At 44.0% G+C, this 14,436-nt stretch overlaps 1 protein-coding gene across 2 annotated transcripts in view; it reads left to right on the top strand.

Annotated features, from left to right (window-relative positions):
- The window catches only part of tyro3 (TYRO3 protein tyrosine kinase), a 98,982-nt gene that overhangs the window by 59,845 nt on the left and 24,701 nt on the right, over positions 1-14,436 (top strand). For both annotated transcript variants that reach the window (XM_078563063.1, XM_078563062.1), the window contains exon 9: positions 2,700-2,841. In XM_078563063.1, the coding sequence (XP_078419189.1) occupies positions 2,700-2,841 (142 nt within the window). The remainder of the gene's footprint in view (positions 1-2,699; positions 2,842-14,436) is intronic.

The raw sequence follows: 14,436 nt of genomic DNA, 5'->3' as shown, positions 1-14,436 counted from the left end.
CGATCGGGTCTGTGACCGTCCGCTCACACTCCTGCACGCCCCACCCGACATGGAGAAAGTTCTCCCCATTATGATCGCTGCTACCTAGGGTGCCTTCACTATGAGGTTATTAACTAATCCTATCTCGTTGCACAATACCAGGTCTGGTATAGCCTACTCTCTGGTTGTCTGCAGAATGTGCTGTTCTAAGAAACTATGCCAAAAATATTCTATGACCTCCTCATCTAGGCTACCTTTACCCATCTGATTTTTCCAGACTATATGTGGATTAAAATCTCCCATGATTATCACCGTACCGTTCTGACAAGCTCCCATTATCTCTTCCTTTGTACTCTGTCCTACCGTATAATTACAATTAGGGGACCTGTACACCATTCTCACAAGTGACTTCTTGCTTTTATCATTTCTCATCTCAACCCAAACCACTTCTACACCCTGGGGCAGAATTTTGCCCTCGTCGGGTAGGGGCAGCCCGCTGTCGCAAAGTGACTGCCACCCGCGATTGGGCACCGACATAGATTTCACGCTGGCTGGCCAGTTAACAGCCAGCCAGCACGAAACACGCGCTGCTGCGCTGCTGGGGCGGGGGTGGGTGGAGCGTGGAAGTGTGTACATGCACGGGGGTGCGCGCAGTAAAAGCTCTCTGAGGCACAGAGCTGCCTCAAGAAGGTGAAGATTTTTAGCAATAAAAATAAAGATATTAAAAATAATTAAAACATGTCCCCTCATGCGACTCTGTCACATGAGCAGGGACATGTTAAATACGAGTGTTAAAAGTTTTTACTTTTTTAAAATCACTGGTCGAAACCTCGTCCTGCCCGTGGATGGGGTTTTGCCAAAAATGCAACGGCTGCTTGGCCTTTTCGCCAACCGAACGGTTGGGCGGGCAGTGAAAAATTCGAGTGAATTAATTGTTTAAGGACCTTAATAAGCTGCTTAATTGTCAGCGGATGTGCTGTCCACTCCCGCGTGTGCACGCCCGCTCACCAACCGAAATATCGCGCGAGTGCGTGATGACATCGGGACGCTCGCCCGTCATTTTACACTCGCTCGGGTTGGACGCACACCCGCCCAACGAGAGTAAAATTCTGTCCCTGGTGTCCTGAACTTTGGTCATCCCTCTCTAATGTGCTAATACCATCATTAATTAACAGAGCCATCCTTCCACCTTTACCCAGTTTCCTGTCCTTTCTAAACGTCATGTACCTTCAATATTCAGGTTCCATTCTATTCATCCTGTAGCCTTGCCTCTATAATAGCTAAATGATCGTACTTAGTTATTTCTATTCGTGCTATAACTTCATCTGTGTTTGTTTCAAATGCTATGTGCCTGCAGAATCAGAGCCTTTAGTTTTGTCCTTTTATTATTTTTGCAACATCTAGCCTTATTTATTGATTTGTCCTCACTGTCCCTTCGTGTCACGGTCTGTTTATCTTTTTCTATATTAGTACCTTTCTCTCTTCCCTTGGCTGAGATTTTCCAGTCGTGCCGTGGCATGGTGGGATCGGGACAATCCCAGCGGTGGGTGGGGCTGGAAAATCCCACCCCTTGTCTCCACTCTTTATTTTACCACATCTTCCCAGTTTTGATCCTTTGCCCCCACTATTTAGTTTAAAACTTCCCTAGTTATGCAACTCGCTAGAACACCAGCCCCAGCATGGTTCAGGTGTAGGCTGTCCCTAAGGTACAGCCCCACTTTCCCCAGTACTGGTGCTGCAGCCCCATGAACCAGAACCCATTTCTCCCACACCAGTCCTTGAGCCAGGCATTCACTTCTCTAATCTTATTTGCCCTACACCAATTTGCATGTGGCTCAGGTAATAATCCACAGATTATCATCTTTGAGGTTCTATCTACCTGCTTGGGCCCCTGGATGAGATTTAGAATTTAAACAGTACTTTCCATTAAATGATAAATACAAACAATATCAGACTTTAGAAAGAGATTTAAGATTTCCTCAACTCACCAAACTCCAGCACTCCATTTAAGGTTGCACTCCAGTGCAGCAGTACCCTGTACCATTTCCAGTCGAGTCCACATTTGATGCATGTCCATTACTAATCTCCATTCTGACCCAGTCCATATTTAACACCATCCTCCCTTTACTAATCTCCGTGTTAAACACTCATCCTTCCAGCACCAATCTCCATTTTAATCCACCCTACTGTTTATGCCCATGCTCCGATCTGCAATCTCCATTATTTGGGGCCAATAATAGTCGAGATTAAAATTACAAACTACCTACATTTGAAACCTGCAGGCAGGCAGTAAAGTAACAGCCCCACTTCCCTCTCACACATGCTGGACAGAAATGCTGTGTATTTGGCGTTTCTATCGCTAACACTGATCATTGATTAACCGGTAGGCCTGTGGCAGGAGGACACAATGCGAGGCTAAATTAATTTCAGTATACAACAGGAATAAGAGAGCTTTTGAGAACTGGAAAGGCCGCAGGGCTTTGTGAATAGTACCAATATAGTCTCCAAGGAGACTGAAATGCTTTGAGCTGGGCAGTCTGTTAGGTATTGTGATGAGATGAAGTCCACATATGATTAAACACTGTAGCAGGACATTGTGTTCCACATGGAGCTTCATTTTAGCTTTGATGTGTCATGGTTGCTCATGAACCTTTTATGGTCTGTTTACAAAGGGTGTGATTGCATCACAGAATAATGAGAGACTTTGTGTTACTTTGCAGGAGATCACAGTGGATACGGGAACCCAGGCTGTCCTACACCCCTTCGATCCCTCTGAGAAGCATTCATTTCGGGTCTGTGCGCTGACTGCAGGTGGCCGGGGCCCATGGAGTGCACCTGTGCTTCTGTTAGCCCAGGGACAAGGTGAATGAGGCTTCTCTCGCAGGATTGGATGAACCTGCAAACTAATATGTAAATCACACTACGGCTTCTGAGGATTTAAGTTGCTCACATTGACCGGTTTGGACTTGTCGCCAGGGAGTTAATGTTCAGTTTCTTACCCCCTCCCCACTCATCGTAGAGCACAGAAGGTGGCCATTCGGCTCATTGTGCATGTACTGGCTCTTTGGAAGAGATATCCAAATAGTTGAACTTCCCTATCTTTCCCAAAAGCCCTGCAAATTATTCCTCTTCAAAAACAACAAGAACTGCATGAAATACTCAGCAGGTCAAGCAGCATCAGTGGAGAGAAGCAGAGTGAACGTTTCAGGGTGATAACCTTTCATCAGAACAAATCTGATGAGTCATTGACTGGAAATGTTAACTTTGTTTCTCCTGGCACATGCTCCCTGACCTGCTGAGTATTTCCAACATTTTCTGTCTTTATTTCAGACTTCTAGCATCTGCGATATTTTGCTTTTGTATTTATATTCTTTTTCTAAAGTTACTTATTGAATCTTATTTCCCCTAAGCTTTCAGGCAGTGCAGTCCAGATGACAGCAACTCGCTGCATACAACTAATTCTCCTCATCTCCCTCTGGCTCTTGTGCCAATTATTTTAAATCTGTGTTCTCTGGTTACTAACCCTCCTGCTGGTGGAACCAGTTTATCCAGTCATCCCACTTAACTGAAGTCTCTCAGCCTTGCTCCCATTCTAATAAATCTCCTCTGCACTCTTTCCAAGGCCCTGCCATCCTTCCTAAAACATGATGCCCAGATTAGGCACAATGCCGCAGTTGCGGCCTAACCATTGATTAATTAATGTTTAGTATAACTCCTTGCTTTTGAACTCGAATATTCCTCCCTCCTCTTCTGAAGGAAATGTTAGGTTGCAGTTCCATGTAACACTATGGGCAGCATTTTGCCCCCATCAGGGGGGCTGTGAGGGAGCGGGCGGATTCCCGATCGGGGAGGGCGCGCTGCCATTTTACATGGGCGGGCCAATTAAGGCCCACCCAGCGTGACGTCTGCCCGGAAGCGCTATGCACTCCCCGTGCGGGCAGGGGGGGTTGAGGGGGGGATGGAATTCCTGAGCTGGTCTCTTTCACGCATGTGCGCTGAAGAGCTCACACATCTCGCTGAGGCAAAGTGCTGCCTCAGGGAGATCGGTTGAACTTATAAAAATTTATTAAAGGTATGAAAAAATTTTCCTGACATGTCCCCTCATGTGACACTGTCAGATGAGCTGGGACATGTCCATTACTTTTATTTAAAAATTTTCCGAACATTTTAAATCCCTCCCTGCCGGTGGATGAGATTTCATGCTTTTTTGGAAGGCCGCCTGGGCTCTTCGCCTGCCCGTGTTGGATGGGCAGCCCTGACAACCACCTCAATTAGGTAATTCACAGGCCTCAATGGGCCTTTGACAGTTCGGCGGCTTGCGCCCGCTGAACGGAAAATCTAAATGACGCGTGGTGACGTCAGGAAGCACGCCCGACGCCACCCTGCGTCATTTTACGTGTCGGTGTGCAGGTCCCGCCCCCGCACGCCGACCGGGAAATTCTGCCCTATGGTATGTTAAATAAGTGACCACACAGTGTGAACACAGCCGAGCATTATAGACTAATGGATCATGGGGTGTATCACTTCTGCCAAACTGGTCTTAACTTTATGTCCATGCACACAGAGACTTTTCAGCAAGGGGCCTGGGTGCAGAGGGGGTTAGGAGCAGACCCTGGCTGATTGATTTACTGCTCCCAAGTCTAGGGTAAGCCTAGAGCTATTGGAATACTACAGGCTTTACTTTGAGTGAATCAGCACAGATTGGAAATCAAATGTGGGTCCTTCCAAATCTGTAGGTTTCAGTACACTTATTGACTGGACCAAATCACTTAGTTATCATCATGTTTAATGCTGTTTGCTGTGGAATAATCAGAAATATTTTAATCTGAATACTTGTTTGCAGTTAGGCGTGTTAATTACTGTAAAACACCAGGATATAATACCCTTAATTGTGAGTTGAGGGATGGTTTATATCTACAATAATGGTTATATCTATTATATCTACAATAATGGACAGGTCAGATGGGCAGAAAAGTGGCAAATGGAATTTAACCCAGAGAAGTGTAAGGTGATGCATTTGGGGAGGTCAAACACGGCAGAGGATTACACAGTAAATGGGAGGATACTGAGAGGTGTAGAGGAAGTGAGGGACCTAGGAGTGAATGTCCACAGATGCCTGAAGGTAGCAGGACAGATTGATAAGGTGGTTAAGAAGTCATATGGAATCCTTTCATTTATTAGCTGTAGCACAGAATATAAATCCAGGGAGGTTATGCTGGAATGATATAAAACATTAGTTTGGCCACAACTTGAGTACTTTGTACAGTTCTGGTCACCTCATTACAGAGAGGATGTAATTGCACGAGAGAGGGTACAGAGGAGATTTACGAGAATGTTCCAGGACTGGAAAATTGCAGCTATAAGGAAAGATTGGATAGGCTGGGGTTATTCTCCTTGGAACAGAGGAGGCTGAGGGGAGATTTGATTGAGATGTGCAAAACGTAAGAGTCCTGGATAGAATGGATGTGAAGAACCTATTTACTCTAGCAGAGAGGTCAGTGACTAGGGGACATTGATTTAAAGTGAATGATAGAAAGATTAGAGGGGAGATGAGGAAAACGTTTTCATCCAGAGGGTTGTGGGGATCAGGAACTCACTGCCTGAAAGGGAAGTAGAGACAGAAACCCTCAACTCATTTAAAAGGTGTCTGGATTTGCACCTCAAATGCCGTAACCTGCAAGGCAATGCTGGAAAGTGGGACTAGGCTGGGTGGCTTGATATTCAGTTGGCGCAGACATGATGGGCCAAGTGGCCTCTTTCTGTGCTGTAAACTTTCTATGGTTCTAAACTCCTAATGGACATCTGGGAGTGAGTTACAAGTTGGAATCTAATCTAGCTAATAGTATGAAACTCTCCTCTTCTGCTATCTATGAAGATTCCGTCATTGGGAAAATGTTAGCGTCTATTATAAAGGATGTAATAGCAGAGCAATTAGAAATACATAATCTAATCAAACAGAGTCAGCATGGCTTCATGAAGGGGAAATCATGCCTGATAAGTTTATTGGAATTCTTTGAGGAGGTAACAAGCAGGATAAATAAAAGAGAACCAGTAGATGTAATATATTTGGATTTCCAAAAGGCATTTGATAAGATACCACACAAAAGGCTACTTAATAAGATAAAAACCCATTGTGTTAGGGGTAGTATATTAACATGGATAGATGATTGGATAACTAATAGAAGACAGATTGTTGGGATACGGGGGGCATTTTCAGGATGGCAACCTGTAACGAGTGGAGTGCCACAGGGATCAGTGCTGGGGCCACAATTATTTACAATATATATTAATGACTTGGATGAGAGAAATGAACGTACTGTCACCAAGTTTGTGGATGACACAAAAATAAATGGTAAGGCAAGTGGTGAGGATGACACCAGGAGTCTACAGAGGGATATAGACAGGTTAAGTGATTGGGCAAAAACATGGTAGATGGAATATAATGTGGGAAAATGTGAGGTTATGCACTTTGGAGGAGCTGAATATTACTTAAATGGAGAAAGACTGAAGAAAGCTGCAGCACAGAGGGATTTGGGTGCCCTCGTGCATGAATCCCAAAAAGCTAGCATACAAGTTGAGTAGGTAATAGGTAAGGCAAAAGTTGGCCTTTATTTCAAAGGGAATGGAGTATAAAAATAGGGAAGCCTTGCTAAAACTATACAAGTTAAACCACATCTAGAATGCTGTGAACAATTTTGAGCCCCTTATCTAAGGAAAGATATACTGTCATTGGAGGCAATCCAGAGCAGGTTCACCATGTTGATCTTGGGTATGGAGGGATTTTCTTATGAGGAGAGGTTGAGTAGGTTGGGCCTGTACTCATTGGAGTTTAGAAGAATGAGAGGCGACCTTATTGAAACATCTAAGATGCTTAGGGGGCTTGACAGGGTAGATGCTGAGAAGTTGTTTCCCCTTGTGGGAGAGTCTAGGACCAGAAGGCATAATCTCAGAGTGAGGGATCGCCCATTTAGGACAGAGATGAGGAAGAATTTCTTCTCTCAGAGGGTTGTTAATCTGTGGAATTCTTTACCACAGAGAGCTGTAGAGGCTGGGTCATTAAGTATATTCAAGGCTGAGATTGACAGATTTTTAATCAGTAAGGGAATCCAGGGAAAGGCAGGAAAGTGGAGTTGAAGATTATCAAATCAGCCATGATCTCATTGAATGGCGGAGCAAACTCGATGGTCCGAATGGACTACTTCTGCTCCTACGTCTTATGGTCTTATTTTATATGAAATAAATCTGGGTTAGTCTCAGCCCAGTTCCTTGTAGACACAGGTCGACAGAGGGAAACTGGCCCATCGTTTGGCACTAACTTCCAATCCTGCTGACACCAGCCGCTGGAGAGTTATTCTGAAGAATGGAGATGCAGCCTTCCTGCAGGAGTGCCTTGTCCCTTGAGGCTGAATTATTTTGTTGGTCTAAAGGCAAGAGAGCTTTGCCATATGGAAATATTCAACATCAACGCTATGTGGATTTTATCAAAGGGGTGCTGTTCCATTCCTAGCTCTGACTTTAGGTTGGTGAGTGCAAAATGCCTTAATTCTTGTTACGAGAAATAGGAAACAATGTCTTTCAAACGTCTGTTGGGGAGGGCATGATGTTGTTGAGGTGCGAGATGAATATACATCAGACACTCAGCATGAACCTTTCCTTTACTCTGTAGCGGATGGAACAGGAGCAGCATTTCATGGGGGTGGGAATAGACATTTCTCAGCTTCTTGCACTTCAGTCAGAGTGTTTGCCCAGCATGTGGTTTGAAGTCACTCACTGGTCACCTGAAATAGAACTAGGAGGGAGTTTGAGGCATTATCCAATTGTACTTTTGCACATAGCGTGATGATTTAATGATGCTTATTACCATATACCCTTTAACCTACTATCTACCATGAGTTTCACAGGCCACCTGCCTTTCCCTTTCCCTCACTGCTCTCCATTTCCTAGCCTCTCCCTTTGTGTGTATTTCTCTATCATTTCCCTTTAACCTTCCTGTTCTCTGTGTGTGTTTCTCTATCTCCCTTTGTGCACGTCTTTCTCATTCTTTCCTTTCTGTCTGCATTTCTCTTTATCTCAGGTTTGTGTGTCTTTGTCTCCTCTCTCCTTTTTGAGTACAACTCCTGTTGTAATATGGGTTCTTAGATGCCTCAATAATGAGATCTTGAGACTTGTATAATTAAACATGAACCCTTTATTGTTAATCTTTAACTATTTACAGGCTCCAGGTTACTGTCATGCATGATGCTGTTACTTTCATTCAGTCTGCTTCCAGAGTGTTCTCTCTAGATTGTTCTCTGCATCTATTACCACGTGACTCTATACATCATACAGTGGGTAGTGCTATTCTCCAGTTGCACATTAACTCTTGCTCTGCTGAGCACTGTTACATTGTATGCAGGCACATACAACAATCCTCTCCTTTCTGTGTGTGTTTTTCTTTATTTCTCCTAACGCAAGTCTGCCTTTTTCTCTCTCTCCCTTACTGTGTATTCTTTTTGGCTCTTTCTCTGAAACCGCCTGTGTTGCTCAACTGCACTCTCAGCACCACCTCAATATCCTAGGCCCATTAAAACCATACCTCTCTCTAACCCTGGCTATTTCTCCTGGTATGGCCCATACCTTGGCTCTCTTAAGTTCAAGGGAATCAGACTTCAACAGATGTGGCGGACAACTCGTTTTGCTGTTCACTGCCAGATCTGGCTAGACCACATAAAGCATTACTGGGTCCTGCTCTCATCTGCTAAAACTGCTCACCAATCCAGGATCGTCCTGGAATGCAAAGATAATCCCCAGCTTCTTTTTTTTACTGCAACTCATTTTCTAACCCTCCCATCTACTAACCAAATCGGCCAAACTTCCTTTAATCCTCCCTCCCAACCTATTCCTGAATGCGCATCTTTCCCTATCTAGATTCTCTCCTATCTCCCCTCACTCATGGACACTCCGAGCTCATCTTGTCCATTTGACCCACCTTCTGCTCCCTCGACCCTATTCACTCTAAACTACTGACCATCCAACCTCCCTTCCTGGTCCCTATGTTAGCTGGTATTATGAATGATTGTCCTTCCTCAGGTTCTGTGCCTCTGCTCTCATCACCCCTCTCCTCAAAAAACTTATCCCTGACTGTCTCTGTCCTTGCAGCCGACCACCTCCAACCTCCCTTTCCTCTCCATATTCAATGCTGCTGCCTCCCAAATCCATGACCATCTCTACAGGCACTCCATGTTTGGATCCCTCCAATTAGGTGATAGTACTGAAACGGCTCTTACCAAATTCACAAATGAAATCCCATGTGACTGTGACAAAGGTTAACTTTTCCTACTTGACCTTCTCAGCCAGTCTGCAGCCTTTGACATGAATGGCCTACTGGTGCTTCTGCGTTCTATGTTCCCATGTTCTTATGATTGACCACACCATCCTCCTCCAACACCGCTCCACTGTTGTCCAGTAGGGTGGGATTACACTTGCCTGATTTCATTCTTATGCATCCAGTCGTAGCCAGAGAATCACTTGCAATGGTTTCTCTTCCTGCTCCTGCACCGTTACCTCTGGTGTCCCCAAGGACCTCTCCTGTCATTTACATGCTCCTCCTTCCATCTATGTGCCCCCCCACTTGGTGATATAATTTGAAAAAGGAGCTTCCATTTCCACATTTACAGTGAGGACACCCAGCTCTACCTTACCACCACCTTTCAGCACCTCCACAGTCTCCGAGCTGTCAGACTGTTAATCTGACATTCAGTACTGGATGGGCAGAAAATTCCTCCAATTAAATGATGGGAAGTCTGAAGCCATTGTCTTTGGTCCATTTTACAAACTCCATTCCCTCGCTACCAACTCCATCCCTCTCCCTGGCAACTTTCTGTAGCTGAACCAGACTGTTTACAACTTTGGTGTCAAATTTGACCTCAAGATGAGCTTCTGACCACATATTCACACAATCACTCAGATCGCCTATTTCCACCTCCGTAACATTGCCTGACTCTGCCCTGCCTCAGCTCATTTGCTGCTATTCCAATCTACTCCTGGTCATCCCCCCATCCTCCACCCTCATACACTTGAGGTCTGTCTGCGAGCATTACTCAGACCTCCCTGTCGCTTGCCATTTCAACACACCACCCTGCTCTCATGCCCACATGTCTGTCCTTGGCCTGCTGCAATGTTCCAGTGAAGCTCAATGCAAACTGGAGGAACAGCACCTCATCTTCCGACTAGGCACTTTACCACCTTCCAGACTTAACATTGAGTTCAACAACTTTAGATCATGAACTCTCTCCTCCATCCCCACCCCCTTTCCGATCCCCCTTTTTTCTAATAATTTATATATTTTTTTAATATATTTTTCTTTTCCCACCTATTTCTGTTATTATTTTAAAATTTATTTCCATCCATTGTCTTATCTCCACCTTTTAGCCTATTTCAATCCCTTCCCCCTACCCCACCCCCACTAGGGCTATCTGTCACTTGCTCGTCCTGCTTTCTACCCTTAATGTCATCAATAGCACATCCTTTAGCTAATATCACCACAGTCAACACCCCTTTGTCCTTTTGTCTATGACATCTTTGGCAATCTCTCCTTTTCCTCCGCCTATCACTGGCCCTCTATCCAGCTCCATCTGTCCTACCCCCCTTAAACAGCTTATATTTCACCTCATTTCTATTTTTCCTTAGTTCTGATGAAGGGTCATATGGACTCGAAACGTTAACTCTGTCTTCCTCTCCACAGATGAAGTCAGACCTGCTGAGTTTTTCCAGCTATTTCTGTTTTTGTCTCATACCCTTGAGCTCCTTCAAAACTCTGCTGTCTTAACTTGAATCAAATCTCCTTCACCCAGCACCCCTGAGCTCGCTGACCTACATTGGCTCCTGGTTAAACAATACTTTGATTTTAAAACTCTCAGCCTTATTTTCTAATCTCTCCATGGCTTCGCCCCTCTCTGTATCTGTTACCTCCTCCTGCAACCCTCTGAGATATCTACACCTCTCTAATTCTGGCCTCTTCAGCATTGCCAGTTGTAATCACTCCACCATTGGAGGCAGCGCCTAGCTCCTAAGGATCTCGAATTCCCTCTCTAAACCTCTCCAGCTTTCTTTTATTCTTTAACACCTGAAAACCCACCTCTTTGAGCAAGCTTTTGGTCATCTACCCTAATATCTCGTTATGTGGCTTGGTGTCAAATTTTGTTTGATAACACTCCTATGAATCATCAATAACGTTTTACTACATTGAACGCTATATAAATACAATTTGTTGTTCTGTGTGTATTTCTCACTCTCTTCTGTGTGTTTGTATAGATTGCTAAGTTGCCAATTTTTAGTCCCTTTGACTGTATATTAGCTCCTCTTAAATTTAGTCTCTATTGTTTAGTTGTGCTCTCTGGACCGTCCACCTGTTTACCTTTTCTTACATATGAGAGTAATTTTTGACTTTACCACCTGGCTGGTATCAATCCCATTCGATTGTGGTTCCTTTGACATAAATGGGATGAAAATTGGCTGTGTCCTCCAACAAATGAGCAGCCTCCTGGACAGTGAAGAGGCAAATGATTCCCTCAGGCTCTCTGTATCTCTCAGTCACTCTGCCTCTGTCATGAGAGTCTGAATACTTTGTGCAAATTCTTAAGATCATAAGAAGATGGAGCAGGAGTAGGTAATCCGGCCCATTGAGCCTGCTCCGCCATGCAATAAGATCATGGCTGATCTGATTGTGGGCTTAACTCCACTTTCCTGCCTGTCTCCCATAACTCCCTTGTCGATCAAAAATCTGTCCAATGTATCATTTTTCTTTTCTCTTTATCCCTCGCTGGGATGTTGGTTATAACCCCCTGTCCTTGTCCATCACGAATATCTTCATTGTGGGAATGTGTGTCACATGGTCCTGCTCCAAATTCTTTGTGATTCGTGCCGTATTTTAATAATACTGGAAGCCAGGCATCCCTCTGAGTTCTTGTTATCAGGTGGCTGGCCATTTTAATGGTGAATTCACAGCCTGTCTGTGCTGCTTCTCCTATTCCACCATCTTTAAACAGTATATATTTCACCACATTTATACTTCCCTTTAGCTCTGAATAAGAGTCATATGGACTCGAAACGTTAACTCTGTCTTCCTCTCCACAGATGCTGTCAGACCTGCTGAGTTTTTCCAGCAATTTTTGTTTTTGTTTCAGATTTCCAGCATCCGCAGTATTTTGCTTTGATCTGTCTGTGCTGCTGTTGGGTTATGTGGCTGATCTCTGTCTGTGTTTAAAAATCGTGTCACTTTCTATGCCATTAATCCCACATGTGCCCAAGTCACCAAATCACCCTTTGTTGCATGAAAACTGCCTTTTGGCTCATCAATGCTGAATGAACCGTGATGTATCCCTCTTGACTGCTACACAATCACTTTAAAACTGTGGTCATTAGGATTAGTCACCTTAGTTATAGTTGTTGTTTGAACTTTTCCTTATGGCTTCTGCTGTCCTGAGGAATTTTCAGCAAGTGTCACCAGTGGGAGTCCTGCCACTAGGCTGATTTGGGCTTTTTAAACTAGGAATCTACTATAAGAGGGAACCACTGCTGGATGGAATCGACTGCAATATCGAATCCACCAGCTGAGGGAATCTACTACAAGAGGGAATCCATTAGTTGAGGGGATCTATCACAACAGACATTACACTGTTAGAGAGAATCCACTACAAGAGGGAATCTTGTAGGTGGGATCTACTAAAACAGAGAATATACTAATAGAGAGAATCTACTGCAGGCTGGAATCTACTGCGAGAGGGGATGTACTGCAAGAGGGAATCTTACAGAGGGAATATCTTGCAACAGAGAATCTAGTGCTAGAGTGAATCTGGTGCAAGATGAATCTTCCAAGGGAATTGGATTATTATCTGAAAAGGAAGAATGTGCAGGGCTACTCTCGCAGAAGGCAGGGGAGGTGGTGGCATAAGGTGAATTGTTCCTTCAGAGAGCCAACACAGACATGATGGGCTGAATGGTCTTCTTCAGGGCTGCAACCATTCTGTTATTCTGTGAGCTAGGGGGAATCTACTGGTAGAGGGAATCTACTGCCAGAGGGAATCTAGTGCAATGGCAAATCTACATCTAGTTGGAAATATAGTGAATCTACTGGTAAGAATCATCAACTGTTGGAAGGAATCTACTGTAAGAGGGAACCTAGTGCACTGGACATTCTCCTGCTATGGGTAATCTGCTACAAGGGAGAATCTACTTCCAGATGGAAACTAGTGTAAGAGGTAATCTACTGCTAGAAGGAATCTAGTGGAAGGGGGATCTACTGCAAAGAAACCTACAGCTAAAGTGAATCTAGTGCAAGAGGGAATCTTCTGTTAAAGGGGATTTATTGTTAGGATATAATGTAAGAGGGAATCTACTGCTAGTGGAAAATTACAACTAAAGGGAAATGAACACAAGAAGGAATCTACTGCAAGAAGGAATTTATTGCTAGATTCCTGTAATCTCTGTAATCTCCTCCAGCCCCAGAACACTCTGAGATATCTGTGTTCCTCTAATTCTGGCATCTTGAGCATCCAATTGCTCTACCATTGGTGGCCGTGCTTTCAGATGCCTGGGTCAAGCTCTGTAATTCCCTCCCTAAACCTCTCCACCTCACTTACCTCCTTTAAAATACTCCTTAAAACCTACCATGCTTTTGGTCATTTGGCCTAAAACTCCTTATGTGGTGGTGTGTCATGTTTTATTTTATAATGTTTTATTTCATTAAAGGCGCTGTACAAAGATAGGTTGTAGTTGTTATAGGCGGAAAAATAAAAAAAAAAATTGAGGGGATATACTGGTAGAGATTTCCATTGTTGAGGATACTGAGCTTCCTCCTGAGCCTGGTACTGGACAGCTGACCCTGATTCCTACACCCTACTGCTAGAGAAATTAGTGTCCTGACATATAGCCCCTTGCTGCACTGCATGTTGGGTGCCCTTAGTGTTAATCTCCTGTTGCACAGCAAGAGTTGTGCCCACTTTCCTGCTAGGACCCGGCTAATGAGAAATATTATGTTAATGGCTGAAGATTAACTTAACCAACAGTGGCATCCTCAACCTTATGCTCATCATCATTATTACTGCTGTTATTAATTTCTGTTTTAATGATTTAGATTTGATGTATTTCCTGTTACATGCTTAACTATTCTTTTCTCTTCCTGACTTTCACATGGACACATTTCCTGTTTAAACCTGACCACTACTGCCAGCCTGTATTGCCACCAAGGTTGAGAATCCTTTAGCCGTAAACTGAGCAGATCCAAAACCCGCATTTTTTTTAACCTCATCGACCTTTAGCGCGATGAAGTCTAGCTGTTTGTCTGCACTGTTTACCTTGTGAGTTTTGTGGTGAGCATGTCAAAAAGTAATTTATTACAGGTACCCTGTGTTTATTATTCAGTGATACATCTTACTTTTCCAACCACTGTATTTACTTTAGACTAAAGGTAGCCTAGGC

Source organism: Cetorhinus maximus, chromosome 18 (genome assembly GCF_964194155.1).
Source record: "Cetorhinus maximus chromosome 18, sCetMax3.hap1.1, whole genome shotgun sequence".
Taxonomy (NCBI): Eukaryota; Metazoa; Chordata; class Chondrichthyes; order Lamniformes; family Cetorhinidae; genus Cetorhinus; species Cetorhinus maximus.
The sequence above is the reverse complement of the archived record's forward strand: the minus strand, read 5'-3'. Positions and strand labels throughout refer to the sequence as shown.